We start from the raw sequence: 16,988 nt of genomic DNA on the forward strand, positions 1-16,988 counted from the left end.
TACCCAAGACTCTCGATGGATCAAATTAGCCTTACTAGTCAATGTACATCTGCAACAGAGGGAGAACCGGTCACACCGGACCTCAACACCCTGTGCTAACACGGTCAGCCACCTGAACGATCCTGAACCCATGCAGGTAGCTCGAGCTCGGCTTTCCCAGGAGGAGAGATAACACTGCAGAGTGAGGGGTCTGTGTCTTTACTGTGGAGAAGCAGGACACTTGATTGCCACCTGTCCTTTAAAAGGCCAAGCCCAGCGGTAGAACAAAGGCTATAGTCGGGCAGACTTGCGATGACCAGACCCACAAGTGCCACCCGCCTCCCGTTAAGACTGCAGTGGGCAGATCGGTCTTTCAACTACCAAGCACTGGTGGACTCGGGAGCGGAGGGGAACCTGATGGACTATTCACTGGCCAAGAAACTTCACATCCTCATCACTGCCTTAAGACAGACCATTGCCATTAACGCACTCAATGGACAAGAAAACCTGGGTATCACTCATGCTATTGGACTCATTACACTCACTACTTCTTGTAATCACACCGAATGAACCGTACTCTTCCTTACTCAATCCTCTCAGAACCCCATTGTCCTAGGCCATCCGTGGTAGGTTAAAAACCACCCCAGGATAGAGTGGGGCCAGAACTCTGTTTGTAGTTGGAGTGCCTAATGTTATGCCACATGTCTTTCGTCTGCTGTCCCATCTGTTTCTTGTTCTGTGTTGCAGGAGGAGCCAGTGAACGTGCCGCAGGAGTATCTTAACCTGAAGGAAGTGTTTAATAAGCCCCGAGCTACTTCTCTTCCTCCACATCGTCCCTATGACTGTGCAGTAGACTTACTGCCAGGTACGTCTCCACCTAAAGGCAAGTTATATTCAATATCTGCTCCAGAAAGGGAGGCTATGGAGAAATATATTTCTGATTTTCTAGCAACTGAGTTCATCCGCCCTTCCTTCTCCAGCGGGGGTGGGGTTCTTTTTTGTGGGGCAGAAGGATTTCTCTCTGTGACATTGTATTGATTACCGGGAGTTGAACAGCATCATGGTAAAGAATACTTATCCTTTACCGTTGATGTCTTCAGCCTTCGAGAGGTTGCAGGGAGCATCAATCTTCACTAAACTGGATTTATGCAACCATTGGATTTATGATACCATTTGGTCCATAGCAAGAATTTTGAGGGGAAAACCGCTTTCAACACCCCCAGGGGCACTTTGAATATTTGGTCATGCCATTCGGCCTTTCCAACTCCCCAGTGGTTTTTCAAGCACTCGTGACTACTCCAAGATCAGCTAAAGCAGATTGCCACCAGTCTTAGCCTCCCGTATACATTGCTGGTCAAAGAGTGTGGCTTTCTACCAGGTTCATTCCTCTCTGCTCCGTCTCTTATGAACTTGCTCTCAAATTCATTGGCCCGTTTACTGTCACCAAGATCATTAGTAGGGATGCACCGAATCCAGATTTTTTAGGTTCAGCCAAATCCCGAATCCACCGTTTAAGATTCGTCCGAATCCGAAACCGAATACCGAATCCTACTCGCATCCTTATTCCATTAACACAGTAAAACACATGAAGTTAACAACGTCCACAGCAATGTATTTTTTCATTTTATTTAATTTTAACTGTACATTATGCCAGGATGACAAGTTGGAAAAACTATTTTGACAATAACCATAAGCCTATGCATAATGAAAGCGATGCGTTGCGACACGCTCGTTTTTCCAATAAGCAAGCAGCTCCGCGCTGAAAACTATATTTAACTTTGAGTGAGAAGCTCCGCTCGTCAATGTCAGTTTTCAACCGGCCGTCCAATTACAGTGGAGGAGGGGCAGGACATTACCACAGCAACCAACCGGCTCACAGCTGAAGCGTCACAGCTACCAAGCGCTCGGCTGAAAAACAGCTGGCATTTGACGTCCTCAAGGCGTTTTCAGCCGTGTTTAAAAGTTTTGGTGTGTCCAGCCCCTAAGGCTCACCGAAAAAAAAAGCTAATCTCCACGTCAGCACCCGATGTGTGTAATCAACGGCCGTGTGACGTCGACCAGCGTAGCGCAAGCCTAGGGTTCGGTTCGGTGGAAAAAAAATCTAGGATCCGGCCGAACCCGAACCCCGTCAAAAAGCCCAGTATTCGGCCGAATCCGAATCCTGGATTCGGTGCATCCCTAATCATTAGTCCGGTGGCAGTCCATCTCAGACTTTTTGCAGTGTACAGGAGAATTCATCACGTTTCATGTGTCTAAAATTAAGCCTGTGTTTTATTCTCCCATTAATCTTACTGCTTCTTGGTCTGCCCATTGTGTCCCTGCGCTGCCGAGTTTGTGATCTTCTCTGTCTGCTTTCATCGTGACCAGCTCTCTATCGACTACTGTTGTGTTTAAATAAACTCATAATTTACTCGCTATTCAAAATGTGATTGTTTTCTTCCTGCACCTTGACAGAGGGAGCTTCATGCTAAAGAATTGCTCCATGATGTTTTAATACAAACACACAAAGTGTGGGGAAGATTCTTGCAAAAGAATGCTTCCCTGAATATTTTGCCAGGTCACATTTTATACACAGCTTTACAAATAGGAAATCAAGGTCTTACATTAGGATTTGGTTGGTCAGGATCTTGTGACCTTGGGCACCAAATGGGATTGTTAGCCATATCTCATTGGGACAAAAGAAGTGCAGATTATGCTTGAAGTTCTTAACTTTGATACACTTTATCTTAGAATAACATAAATTAGACCTTATTACGCATCGCACCATGACCTTTAAAATATTACCACACATGAATATAAACTTGTCATCTTAGACTCACATATTAAAGGCGGAGTGCACAATGTTTGAAAAACGCTTTGGAAAAGGGAGTCGGGCCGATTACCAAAACACACTTGTAGCCAATCAGCAGTAAGGGGCGTGTCTACTAACCGTCATCCTTGTCTGGGTTGCGTATGTGTGGGGCGGGTCTATCAAAAGAAGGTCCAGATTCTATTAGGGTAGGGGCGTGTTTGTTTAGGTGATTTCAAATATCAACATTGGCTTTCAAACATTGTGCACTCCGCCTTTAAATATAAAAGAACATATATTTTAACAGTTACTCACTGATGAGCGTCTTAATGCTATGAGAATGTTGAAACCCTTTGAGATGACAAGATCATTAGATCAAATCTTAAGACTACGAAGAGTTTGACTAGATCATGAAATCAAAAGGTTCAAACAGCAACACCTAAGGTTTAATTGATTTACAGTATCTTCTTCATAAACAAACCCAAAGTTGATTATTTAACATCTGGTATTACAAGAAGGATGAATTTATGAGCAACTTTTTATACATCAACTATAAAATATATAATATATATATACGTAATGTATAAACATGATGACCTATAAACTGGTGTAGTGATTTTACTCTTAAATGTTATTGAGGGAAAATCAAAGAATGTTTAGGAAAAAATAGTCAATACATAAATCCTCGACCTTCCACGGTTTTGAGATTGCTCCCAAATTCCCTTGTTTTTTGTAGATTATTTGTGGATTATGAGCAGCAGCTTTAATTCTTAATGTGGATGCAGATTTCAGCGTTCCTCAGCTATTTATTGGTGTGTTGGGTCGAGTCACTGACGATCAGTCATTGGCATCTCTGCTACAACAGATGATTTTGAAGGGGTGAGGGTGTCTCAATGCAGTAATAATACCATCCATGTCTGGATGCTGTGAGTTTGGTGGCCAGGAGAAATGAATCCGCTGTAGGAGACACACAAAGTAAAGGAAAAGCTCCGTCCTTGCCAGGGTCTCACCGAGACAAACTCTCGGACCTGGATAATGAACACAAACACATAATAAATACAAGTTTAGCATAATAACTTCTGCTTATAGTCAAATATTTTAACTCTTTATAATCACAAGTGAAAAACTCACCCATTGAGAATACAATGAATGCCTCAGGTTTGTAGAAATGTCCGTTCTCATCTAAGAAATTCTCTGGATTGAAAGTGTTCGGAAATTTCCAGTGCTCCTTATCACTGAAAATTGCTGTTAAGTTTGTCATGATCATAGTTCCCTATAAAAGAGATTCAATATGAATATAAGCTAAAGATCTAGGGAGGAATCTTACAAAGTCCAGGTCACATTTTTGCCCAAAAGATTCACTGCACAAACTTCTATAATCCCAGCATATTTCATTCATTCATTACCTTGGGAATGTCAAATCCTCTTAGTTTGGTTGGCTGTGTGGTTGCATGAGCTACTCCGAGAGGAACAATGTTGGCACAGCGTTGAATCTCATGAACAGTGGCGTATGTGTATGGAAGTTTGTCACGGTCAACCATGCTGGGCAGACGATCATAACCCAACATTTGAACAATCTCCTTATGACATCGCTCTGTAACAAAGCATATTACATGAGCTAGATTTACAGAAAATCTTATAAGTTAAACTGCAGTTAAACAGATCATCTGTTTTATAAAAACCTCACATTATTTCCATTAATGAGTCATAAATGTACCTTGTACATCTGGGTTGTCAATCAAGAAGATGAGTCCCCATCTGATGGTGGTCGCCGTCGTGTCGGTTCCAGCAAAGAAGAGATCGGCTGCTGACACAACCATGTTCTCCTCATGAAATGTTGAGTTCTCGTGTGACTTTTGCTAAAAGTAAAAATTGATGTTAGTTTGTTAAAGCTAAACTCAATCTGGTTTCTGTAGTTTAAATAAAAATAGTTTTTTGACAGGTCAGATTTAAGATTTGAGTGCTAGAGTATCTCACTTTTTCTATCTCTAACAGGTAGGCATCAATGAAGTCTCGTGTGTTTTCCGGATCCAAAGTTTGTCTGTGTTCTTTAACTTCCTCACGGATGAAATCCCGTAACTTAGTGTTGTTCTGAAAGATCTTCTGATGAGGTCCAGGGAAGTGCAGGAGGAAGGGAAGTAACGTGACAATCTAAAAAAGAAAAGCATTCATGAGATCAATGTCCCTCACGTTTAATGTGTTTTTTAAATACAGATTCTCAATGTATGACCATTTTATTTACATAAGTGCAATTTATTAATAGGCGTCATGCCCATTCAAACTGAGTGGACTTTTGAGCTTTGCATGCAACCTCAAAATCAATTAAGCATCTTTTGATCTCTTACTTTGCTTAAAATTTTTGGTGAATGATCCCCCTGAATTTATTGAACATTATTTTTAGTTTTTACATAACCATTGGAACATAAAATTATTAAATAAATGTCAACTTCTCAATGATTAAATCTTGATCATACCTGTCCTAAAGCAGACCCTGTCAGCATAAGGTTCTCATTGAGGATGTTCAGAAGATATGCAAAGTGTTTGTTATCATATTCAAAGCGATCTCCAAATATGATGGAACAGATTATATTGGAAACTGCATTCTGTAAGGCATGCTGCGGATCAAATGCCATTCCTTCAATAAAGACAAAGTGAGAACAGAAAAGATAAAACTTACAATATACTAATAAAGCAGTGCAATGGAAATATGACACATACTAAAAAGCAACTGTTTACACCCAAGACATTGATGCTGTATGACTTTTAAAATTAAATGTAGACATGTTTACACCCAGACACTAAGGAATGAATCTGAATCGAGGAGGTACATCTCACACCTTCTGCTTTGAGCATCTCAGTAACCAGATAATGGGCTTCATCTAACACACGCTCTTCAAGAGATTTCTTTCCCAGACCAAAGTTTCTGAGCGTGTGAAGAGCAAACCTTCTCTGCTGTCTCCATGAGTGACCATTCGTCATTGAGATACCTGAGAAAGACAGAGAAGATGTTCATGATTTTCCTTTGCACACAAGAACTGTGTATGGACTAAGACATAACAAAGGGTTCAATGAAAAAGTCCACAGTTTGCCCTTATAAGGAGAAAAGCATCTGCCGTTGGTACATTCTTTAACATCTAGCTTACAAGTTATGTAATAGCTTTATTGCTTTTAATTTACACTAGGTCTTGCATAACAGCATGATATCTACATTTCCCAACCCTCCAAACAAAGTCTTACTGACCGAGTCCTTTAGAAAACCATTCCAAAAAAGCTATATATGGTCTTCCAGAAAAAGTTGAAGCCTCTTGGACCAGTGCTTCTTTGGAGATCTGAAGTGTATTTAAAATTATTATGGGTTTGCTTCCCAGGTATATGGTTGTCATCTCTCCATATCGACTGTGCTGATTGGAAAAAAGTTACAATGTTTGGTTTCACTGCTAGGGTTTAGGTTAATCCTTATTTAAAATAAAAACTATTTACACATATCTGCTGTATATTTCAGGATTAAAAAAAACATCTAATTTCAAAAGGTGATTTAAATGTAAGAAAATTAAATATAACCAATAAGACAGTAAAGACTCACTGATCTGATAGATCCCATTGGGTCCTTTATAACATGAGGTATAGTTCCCACAAAAGGGAAAGGTCTGCGTCCAGGTGGATTTTGGGCTCTGGTGAAATGAATCCTCATCATCTCAAACAGAACCAGAAAGATTAAACCCAGAACCAAAGCCAGGCTCACAGAGTTTAGGTCGAAAATCATTGCAGCGGTCCCCATTGCTGCAGATTCAGAAAACATAAACACAACACGACCGCTCTGTACTGTACTTACTAAAGCTTCAGAAGAAGAGGGTGGAGACAATGATAGAGAGGAAGTGAAAACTCATCTTGTTGTGTTAACTCTTTCCTAGCATTCATGTTTCTATGAGCAACTTTTTACACATCAACTATAAAATAATATAAAATATATAAATGTAATGTATAAACATGATGAACTATACACATCAAAGTCAGAGGTTTAAGAAATTGCAGTTCAGAAATGTTTTTTAAGTACTGAAATCTGCAGCGATGAAAACATGCTGATGACTTTAATAAACAAATGATTGACTCTCTCACCTCACTAAACCTCAAAACAACAATTTACGATGAACTAAGAATAATAATCAATTTTATAATGGATGTGGTGAGGTATGCAGCCTGCAAATGAGACAACCTGATGGTGCAGCCTTTGGATTAAGAAACGGCCACCAATAAATGGGAGTGTTCTCATTCATCCCACCACCAGGTGGCACCCTCTCCCCAAACTGGACTTTTTACACTATGATCTTTTCTATGTGGACTTTCGGTCTTGTGGCCTTAAATTGCATGTGCTCGCTTAGTCGACTAGTCCGTAGGGTGTCCGATCTGTCATTTTTACTCTCCAAAGTATGCTTTTCAGCACCCCCTTTGCATCCTTGATGTGGTCTTCAGCGAAGCACACGCTGCTGCAGGCTTCACACACTTTACCAACCCAGAAGTCCTTGTGAAAGAGCAATCAGACGACACATGAGAAGAGTTCACACTGATGGGCAATGCGACTCTGGTGCACCCTCGTGGACTCACATCAAGGGTCCCTAGGGTCTGCACTCCATGATGTCATCAAATTTGGACTCTGCGGAAGTAGACAAGTTCAGAGTGTGCCATTTGGGACAGGGCCTTAATCCGAAGGCTGCAGCCTCAGGAGGTTGCATTTGCAGGTTGCAGACGTCATCAAACCTGGTTTATTTAAGTTAACTGAGCATTACATTCGTAAGTCTTAAGCATATTACAACAATTTACAATTAACAAAAGTCAATCAAGTTTATAATTGTTATAGTCTAGAAAAAGACTTGATGACTTGAAGTCTCGTCTTAATGACGTATGCATCTGGAGGATGCAGCCTTGCGTCCTTGACAGGATTTCGTGTCCGTCTTTCCGAAAGTCATATTTGTCGATCGCATACATCTACAAGGTTCTCACACTTCAGTTAAAAACATATACAATCATTGTAGTTTCATTCTTACCTTGAAATATAATGGTTGCTTTTTTGAAATAGAACCTGAAATAATAAACATTGATGAGGTATGAGCCCCTTCACAGTTCACATCACAGGAGAATTCGCACTGCGCATGTCGGGGTCAGAAAAGTCATTCTATCAAGTTGAGTTGCGCATTGTTCGGTTGAATCCAAAGAGTATTGTCACCTACGTGTTGCGTCGTGGGCTGTGAAAATTGCACCAGCTCTGCAGTTAAGTTTTTCAGTATCCTGCAGGATCTCATCCATAAAAAAATAGGCGACATGTGGTTGCAAGCAATTAAACGTGCAGACTGGGACAATTCAAAGATCAAAGAGGCTTGTGTTTGTAGTGCTCACTTCATTTCAGGTAAGTCATCATTTATCAGCCCTGTTAGATTAAATTAGAAAGCCTGTATTGTATGATCAGTTTTTATTTGCCGCTCCATTTTTCTGACCCCATGCTGCACGTGCACCTAACCTAGGGGTTTGATGTTTACAGACATTGAAGGGGTCTATGCGGTCGACAAATATGACTTTCAAAATCCTGGCCAGGATATGTCCCGGAAAAATGGCACGTATGGTCACCCTATCTTATATATTTAAACCATTAATCCACCATGTTCATGTTGCGAAGTATTGTCAGTGTTAATGTGTTCTAAGTGTCCATTGACCATTGTTCCTATATCATCGGATTACTGTTTCTGGATTACAATTTTGCTCTGTTTGCCTGGCTGGACTGTCTCATTGCTTACTGGATTTGTTTGCCTGCCCTTTGACTGTGTTGTATTGCACGACTAACACAACTCTATCCACAGTGTCAGGCCTTTGTGTGCTTGTAGAGTTACATCTTTTAAGACTCTGGAGAGTGAACAGGTGTTTATGTAATAACAGGAGCAGACAGTCACATGATCAGATAACTCACACCAGTCCTACAACAGTTTTACACACAGGTGTGTAAAAAATAAATTTTGTCTCCACCCCTAAAATCTACTAAACACAGAACAGTACACTGGTGCAGTGTTTTTTACTCTTAAATGTTATTGAGGGGAAATCAAAGAATGTTTAGAAATAAAGAGTCAATACGTAAATCCTGGACCTTCAATGATTTTGAGAAACTTTGACAAGATGTTGGGTCGGGTCACTGATGATCAGTCTTTGGCATCTCTGCTACAACAGATGATTTTGAAGGGGTGAGGGTGTCTCAATGCACTAATAATACCATCCATGTCTGGACGCTGTGAGTTTGGTGGCCAGGAGAAATGAATCCGCTGTAGCAGAGACACAAAGTAAAGGAAAAGCTCTGTCCTTGCAAGGGTCTCACCGAGACAAACCCTCGGACCTGAATAATGAACATAAACACACAATGAATATCAGTTTAGCACAATAACTTTTGCTCAAGTCAAATCTGTTGACTCTTCAGAATCACAAGTGAACAACTTACCCATTGAGAAAGCAATGAACGCCTCAGGTTTGTGGAAATGTTTGTTCTCATCTAAGAAATTCTCTGGACTGAAAGTGTCCGGACATTTCCAGTGCTCCTTATCAGTGAAAATTGCTGTTAAGTTTGTCATGATCATAGTTCCCTATAAAAGAGAGTCAATCTGAATATGTGCAAAAGATCTTCAAAGGAATCTCACAAAGCCCAGGTCACATTTTAGCCCAAAAGAGTCACAATACTAACTTCTATCATCCCGGCATATTTCATTCATATATTACCTTAGGAATGTCATATCCTCTTAGTTTGGTTGGCTGTGTGGTTGCATGAACTACACCCAGCGGTGCAATGTTAGCACAGCGCTGAATCTCATGAACAGTGGCGTATGTGTATGGAAGTTTGTCACGGTCATCCATGCTGGGCAGACGATCATAACCCAACATCTGAACAATCTCCTTATGACATCGCTCTGTGAAAAAAACATATTACATGAGCTAGATTGACAGAAATACTATGACACCATGACTGTCATGTTTAACCGCAGGTACAGTCAAACATTGAACATCTAAACCAGGGGTCACCAATCCTGGTCCTGGAGAGCCGGTTCTCTGCAGAGTTTAGCTCCAACCCTAATCCAACACACCTGAAGCAAATAATTAAGGTGCTTCAGGTGTGTTTGATTAGGGTCGGAGCTAAACTCTGCAGACACCGACCCTCCAGGACCAGGATTGGTGAACCCTGATCTATACAGATCATCTGTTTTATAAAAAGACTCACGTTACTTCCTTTAATGAGTCTGGTGTAAATTTTAACCTGGATTTTACTCATCAAAAGTTAAGAAAACCTGTAAAATGTTTATCACCTTGTACATCTGGGTTTTCCATCAAAAAGATAAGTCCCCATCTGATGGTGGTCGCCGTTGTGTCGGTTCCAGCCAAGAAGAGATCGGCTGCTGACATAACCATGTTCTCCTCGTGAAACGTTGAGTCCTCGTGTGACTTTTGCTAAAGGTAAAAATTATGTTAGTTTGCTAAAGCTATAGCTAAACTACATCTGGTCTGGTGAGTGTCTCTTACTTTTTCTATCTCCAACATGTAGACATCAATGAAGTCTCGTGGGTTTTCCGGATCCAAAGTTTGTCTGTGTTCTTTAACTTCCTCACGAATGAAATCTTGTAACTCAGTGGTGTTCTGAAAGATCTTCTGGTGAGGTCCAGGGAAGTGCATGAGGAAGGGAAGTAAGGTGACAATCTAAAACAGAGAAGCATTCATGAGATCAAGGCCCTTCACATTTAATGTGTTTCTCAAATCTTAAACTGTATCAATAAAATCAAAACATCGAGAATCAATTTCCACTCCCTAAAGCACAAGCCTGGGTATCCCATCAGGGCCAGCTGACTAACTTGCATCTACTCTGCTTGGTGCTGAATTTACATCAGTTTCGAGGGTAACAGTTGGTGGTCAGCAAAGGAATCAAAGTAGTGGTTAAGCTCGTCTGGTGGGGAGGCATTGCAGTTAGAAAGAGAGTGTTTGGCTTTTCTGATGCTCCTTTTCAGGTAAGCCCTGGCTCTGCTATAGATCTGCTTTGTTGGATCTAAAAGCAACATCTCTTGCTTTCCGCAGAAGGTGGACCACAGTGTCATTCATGGCTTCTGATTAGGGACGTTCCTGACATGTTTGACAGTTGTGACGTTCTTGATATATCAGTTAATATTGTCCAATACAAAGTCCCCAGTGGCCAACTTGTTCCAGTCAGTATCCTGAAACTGCTGCTGTAATGAAGAAATGGCCCCTCTAATCATGTATTCACTGTAATTCCAGATGGCTTCACATGATTAGTGGTGTGTATTTTGATAACAAAAACAAAAAGAGGTAATCGGACTCTGCGAAATTTGGGAATGGCATTGTATGTCTCAGGAATGTTTCCGTATACATAATCCAGAGTGTTGTCCTTTCTGGTAAGGCGGATAACCGAAAATGGGCAAAGAGGCGTGGGTGAAGCTGAGGTGCCTGGTTGCTGAAACCACGCCCTCCTAGCTCAATGGTAGTGACAGCAGCGGCAGTTCACTTGTCACTCAAGTGGCCAAGCCCCTATGCAGAACTTTAAGGCTGGATATAATTTAAATGGACGAGTTACAAAAAAATTCACCCCCCTCACAGTTGTCATGAAAGACAAAATTAGACTAGCTGTATAGACCAAAAACATTTTTTGTACCAGGCTGTAAACATATTTATTTCTGCTGTAAGGTTGAGCATTTTAGCATGGGGGTTTATGGGATTGACTCCATTTTGGAATCAGTTGATGAATTGCAGAAGTCATTTCTGTGTTGGCTAGGGTGACCATATGTGCCATTTTCCCCGGACATGTCCTGACCAGGATGTAGTGTGTGTCCTCCAGAAGTCGCATTTGTCGACCGCATAAGTCATCGAGGTACTCACATTTTAGTTAAAATGGATGCACCTGAAATCCTGGCCAGGACGTGTCCGGGGAAAATGGCACTCATGATCACCCTAGTGTTGGCTTCACGATAGAGACCGAAATGTTGCCCCTTGAGACATGCTGATAAAATTTATGAAAAACAGTTCTTAGCTTGGAGTGGTTAAAGTCTTTAGCGACAATTAAACCTTTTTCAGGTTGTGCAGACTGGTGTTTGCTAACCGCTATTTTGTGCAGTCGCTCCACAGTTATGTTATCATTAGCATACAGGGGGATGTACACAGCACACAATGGATAAACAATGGATAAAAAGTCTCTTGGTAAATAAAAAGGTTTGCACTTAATCAAATACTCAAACTGAGCTGTGCAATAACTTTCAGTTATAGTAGAGCCTGTACACCATGAACAAAATAGTTGTCACAGTCAACTTCTCAATGATTAGATCATGATCATACCTGTCCTACAGCAGACCCTGACAGCATGATGTTCTCATTGAGGATTTTCAGAAGGTGTGCAAAGCGTTTGTTATCATATTCAAAACGATCTCCAAACATGATGGAGCAGATTATATTGGAAACTGCATTCTGTAGGGCGTGCTGTGGATCAAATGCTGTTCCTTCGATAAAGAAAACATGAGAACAGGAAAGATCAAATTCCCAACACACTATCATAGCAGTGCAATTGGAATATGACACATACTGAAAAAACAGGGTAGACATGTTTAGTCCCAGACATTCAGTGACAAGTCTAAATAGAGGAGGAACATCTCACACCTTCTGCTTTGAGCATCTCAGTAACCAGGTATCGGGCTTCATCTAACACACGCTCTTCCACAGATTTCTTTCCCAGGCCGAAGTTTCTGAGCGTGTGAAGAGCAAACCTTCTCTGCTGTTTCCATAAGTGACCATTCGTCATTAATATACCTGAGAAAGACAGAGAAGATGTTCATCATGTTCCTCTCCACACAACAAATGTGAAGGGACTGATACTGTGCTCCAAAAATAACAAAGGGTGAAATAAAAGAAGTCCATAGTCAGGCCTTATAAGGAAAAAAGAACATACCGCTGGTACATTCTGCTTAACATCTGACTTGCAAGTTATGTAATATATTGCTTTTGATTTACAGTAGGTCTTGCATAACATCATGATATCTACATTTTCCAACCCTCTAAACAAAGTCTTACTGACCAAGTCCTTTAGAAAACCATTCCATGAGAGGTATATATGGTCTTCCAGAAAAAGTTGAAGCCTCTTGGATCAGGGCTTCCTTGGAGACCTGAAGTGTATTTAAGACTATTATGGGTTTGCTTCCGAGATACATGGTGGTCATCTCTCCATATTGACTGTGCTGATCAGAAAAAAGTTACAATGCTTAGGCCTGGTTTCATCAGCTAGTGTTTAGGTTAAGCCTTAGTTAAAATATAACGTGTCTTAGCATAAACTATTTACACATATCAACTGTAAATTTCAGGATTTAAAATAAACATCTCATTTCAGAAGGTGTAAATGTAAATGTAGGAAAATAAAATGTGACTAGGAAGACAGTAAAGACTCACTGATCTGATAGATCCCATTGGGTCCTTTATAACATGAGGTATAGTTCCCACAAAAGGGAAAGGTGTGGGTCCAGGTGGATTTCGGACTTTGGTGAAATGAATCCTCATCATCTCAAACAGAACCAGAAAGATCAAACCCAGAACCAAAGCCAGGATCACAGAGTTTAGGTCCAACATCATCATAACGTTCACCATTGCTGCAGATTTAGAAAACAGAAACGCGACACAACCTCTGTGCTAACTAAAGCTTCTGAAGAAGAGGGTGGAGACAATGACAGAGAAGAAGTGAAAACTCATCCTGTTCTGTTAACTCTTTCCTAGCATTCATGTTGTTAAGGATAGACTCTATGAGCAACTTATAATACATTAACTATAAAATAAAAACATAAATAATTGTAATGTATAAACTTGATGACCTATGAACATTAAAGTTAGAGGTTTAAAGGACAAGTTCGGTATTTTACACTTAAAGCCCTGTTTTCAGATTGTTTATGATGAAATAGAACGGTTTTGACTGAAATTTCGACATATGCGGCTGCCCTGAGAATTTTCTGGTGTTTGTGTTTTACCTCACACCTCTACAATGGGTTTAATGGTGCACTGGAACAATCCTTCCTAAAATGCATTAAACTTTCGTTTACAAAGACGTGAAACTCACCGAGTGGTCAGGGGTGTTCAATGATATGCTCACACAAAAATCGCTGCAAAAGATGTTTTCCAACAGCTGTTTTAGCATTCGTTGTAAACTTGTGGACCTATTTTTCCAAACGCCTCACACCCGTACATTCTTCCGCTTAGAGCTTGAATATAGACACTCCAACCCAGGTGGTAGCGCTAATCCGCCTTTGCCAATTGCAAGAATAGAAACAAAGTTCTCGGCGCGGAGTAATACCGTACCTCACAGCACATCAAATACAAGTCAATGGAGTTGGCAAAAACTACGATAAAACCTGTTGGAATGCGTATTTTGCAGCGATTTTTGTGTGAGCATATCAGTGAACACCCCCGACCACTCGCTGAGCCCCACGTCCCTGCAAACGAAAGTTCAATGCATTCCAGGAAGGATTGTTCCAGTGCTCCATTAAACCCATTATAGAGGTGGGAGGTGAAACAACAAACACCTAAAAAATTCTCGGGGCAGCCGCATATGTCAAAATTTCAGTCAAAACCGTTCTATTTCCTCATAAACAATCTGAAAACAGGGCTTTAAGTGTAAAACACCGAACTTGTTCTTTAAGAAACTGTAGACAGTTTTAGGTTGAGGAAAACACTCCCTTTTCTTTCTTTACTATTTCCCTACGGAAATCCTTAAAAGTTCAGAAAAGTACTGATATCTGCAGAGACGAAAACAAGCTACAGAAACCTAGTGAATAAACTTTAGTGAATAAATGACTGACTGTCTCTGTAGAGTAAACTTCAAAATAACCACTAACAAACACAATACTACTCTCTAATCTTATTTGTTTGTCACATGATCTGTAAAGGTGCGTAAAGGTTCAATTCAATTCAATTATATAGCGCTTTTCACAATTGGTGATTGTTTCAAAGCAGCTTTACATTAATAGAAGCAGTGGAAAGCACAGAAAAACAACAGATAGCACAACATAATACACGATAGCACAAGCAACTAAATTTGCTGCGGCTATGAATCAACATTATAAGCGTGCGTATTGCTAATGTAACGTAAAGAAGAGGGTGCTAAGTTAAGCCCAAGAAGGCTGCCTCCCCGGGTTGAAAAACCCCCTAGGAGAAAAAAAACCCCAGGCTCAGCCGGGGAAGTAAAAAAAAGTCATAGAAGGGAAAAACCCTTGGGAGATATATTTATATATACATTGAAACGATTAAGGAGATTAGGCGGAGCTTAAGCGGGTTCTGCCAGTGGTCGTTGGTCATGCATCAGCTGGGCATCACGTTGAAGGTCTGCCGGTGGGTCAGAGGTGTGCCGACTTTCACATTTACCGGAACTGGGTCTGTTTGTCTCATTGTCCTCGGAGACAAGCACGAGACATAAAGAAAGAAAAACAAAACCCAATTAGCGTAGGGGCCATTCATATGTATACACATGTACATATACACAAACATACATACATATATATATATATATATATATATATATATATATATATATATATATATATATATATACACACATACACACACATGTACATATACGTATTGAAGATACAACGTCATCCCAGTGAAAGACTCTGCACAGTTTGGTTTAGGGAGAACGAGAAAAATGCACGGGACGGCGAATGTTTTGGAAATGGGTGCAGTGACACCCTTTTAAGGACTGAAGTCCCACCCCCGACTATTGGGCTTAACACCACAAATCTATACCCACCGAGCTTTATTGAAATCCTCCTAAAGGTGAAAGATAATGCAAAATTATGCCAAATGTAAAGAATGACAGCATTCAGTAATACATGCAAACTCACACTTTAGGTGCATTTCCATTACCCGTCAAATTGTGCGAATTGAAAAATACGACTAATGGAAACATGTCAATTTTGCTAAAACTCCAATATATCGCAAAAACATTTACGCTCACATGAGGTGGTTTTTCAGGCAATTCGGAAGATGTTTATTTCGCAACACGGCATTTATTATTTAGTATTCGCATTTCCAGGTCACCTGATTTAAGTCACATAATCATTATTTGAAGATGACGCTGTGCAGGAAAACCTCACAGAAACACCTCAACAGACGTTCCTTGCCAATAGGGTCTGGATAACACCCCTACATATCCTACACATTACTCTAAAAAAACACCTATATGTTTCTGCTCCTAAGTATAAGGGGTTTCCTTGACATTAATGTTTGGATAATACTCTTACGTATCCTTTGGTTAAAAATAATGCCTAGTGCAATTGATGTGATATTACAAAACCTACCAACATCAGTCAATGTGATGTTTGAAATGACTTATCGCAGCAAGAGGAAAAACGACGTTTTAGTCACATATCATCGGATAATGGAAACGTGTCATTTCGCAATCGTTTTTTTTTTTGTGTTAACATTTAGAAAATATTGCTGTTTTGCACAAATGTGTAATGGAAATGCAGCTTATGCTTTTTTGTACATTTCGTTGTAATATGGAAAATAATGTTCTTCATGTTATTGACTGGGTGTAGTTCAAACATATACATACACACATCTACAAAACCTTATAGACTGCCTTCTACTGTTTAAGGTTTATTTATCACGGAAATTTTGCTATTCCTATTATTCATATCCAAATCCTAAACTTTGGTGTAATTATTCTAAGTATTTAGATAACTGTAAACAGAACACAATTACAGACAGCATGTTCAGACAAAAAATGTTTTTATCTAAATAAAACAAAAAACATGGCCCAATCAAGAAGGCATAAACCACTGTAAACAAGGACATGCAGAAACACTTGTGAGAGGGTAAAACATAAACATTTAAAAACACACACATGATACTTGGGACTTCAGAATCTCCTGAAAAATGAAGACAATGAATCAGCACAGGAGAGCAAATACAAGTGCATTAAATAGACAGTTTCATCAGACACACACTGTTGCCAAGCTTATGTGCATGGCCTGAAATTACAGTTTTTTACGAATGCTTACACACAAAATCTTTTCGTGTCACACGATTTTTAAAACCACTCACTCAAAGTGCAAAACTACATGCCAAATCATCAAACCCATAAGCTATTTCTCAGCCCTTGACTCACTTGCATGAAACACTTTTATCAAAACACTACACACAATTTTCTACCTAAAACACA

The 16,988-nt window shown here is 40.1% G+C and overlaps 2 protein-coding genes across 3 annotated transcripts; both read right to left on the minus strand.

Moving 5' to 3' along the window:
• Positions 1–1,589: 1,589 nt before the first annotated feature.
• On the minus strand, positions 1,590–8,512 carry LOC141349146 (cytochrome P450 2B4-like). Its single transcript, XM_073875544.1, has 9 exons — positions 6,351–8,512; positions 6,009–6,168; positions 5,605–5,754; positions 5,242–5,402; positions 4,745–4,918; positions 4,485–4,626; positions 4,174–4,361; positions 3,899–4,040; positions 1,590–3,795 (listed from the first exon to the last, which is right to left on the minus strand). The coding sequence occupies exons 1-9, from the start codon at positions 6,564–6,566 to the stop codon at positions 3,605–3,607; spliced, it is 1,524 nt and encodes a 507-aa protein (XP_073731645.1). The 5' UTR covers positions 6,567–8,512; the 3' UTR covers positions 1,590–3,604.
• Positions 8,513–8,662: 150 nt separating this feature from the next.
• LOC129431303 (cytochrome P450 2J2) lies at positions 8,663–13,432 on the minus strand. 2 transcript variants are annotated; one of them, XM_055189135.2, is made up of 9 exons: positions 13,229–13,432; positions 12,861–13,020; positions 12,446–12,595; positions 12,128–12,288; positions 10,313–10,486; positions 10,099–10,240; positions 9,518–9,705; positions 9,243–9,384; positions 8,663–9,140 (listed from the first exon to the last, which is right to left on the minus strand). In XM_055189135.2, the coding sequence occupies exons 1-9, from the start codon at positions 13,421–13,423 to the stop codon at positions 8,950–8,952; spliced, it is 1,503 nt and encodes a 500-aa protein (XP_055045110.2). In that variant the 5' UTR covers positions 13,424–13,432; the 3' UTR covers positions 8,663–8,949. The 2 variants fall into 2 exon arrangements, with proteins under 2 accessions (XP_055045110.2, XP_073731649.1); XM_073875548.1 differs by lacking the exon at positions 12,861–13,020 and having other exon boundaries at positions 13,229–13,339.
• Positions 13,433–16,988: the final 3,556 nt, after the last annotated feature.

The sequence above is a fragment of the Misgurnus anguillicaudatus genome, chromosome 13, assembly GCF_027580225.2.
Source record: "Misgurnus anguillicaudatus chromosome 13, ASM2758022v2, whole genome shotgun sequence".
NCBI classification, from domain to species: domain Eukaryota; kingdom Metazoa; phylum Chordata; class Actinopteri; order Cypriniformes; family Cobitidae; genus Misgurnus; species Misgurnus anguillicaudatus.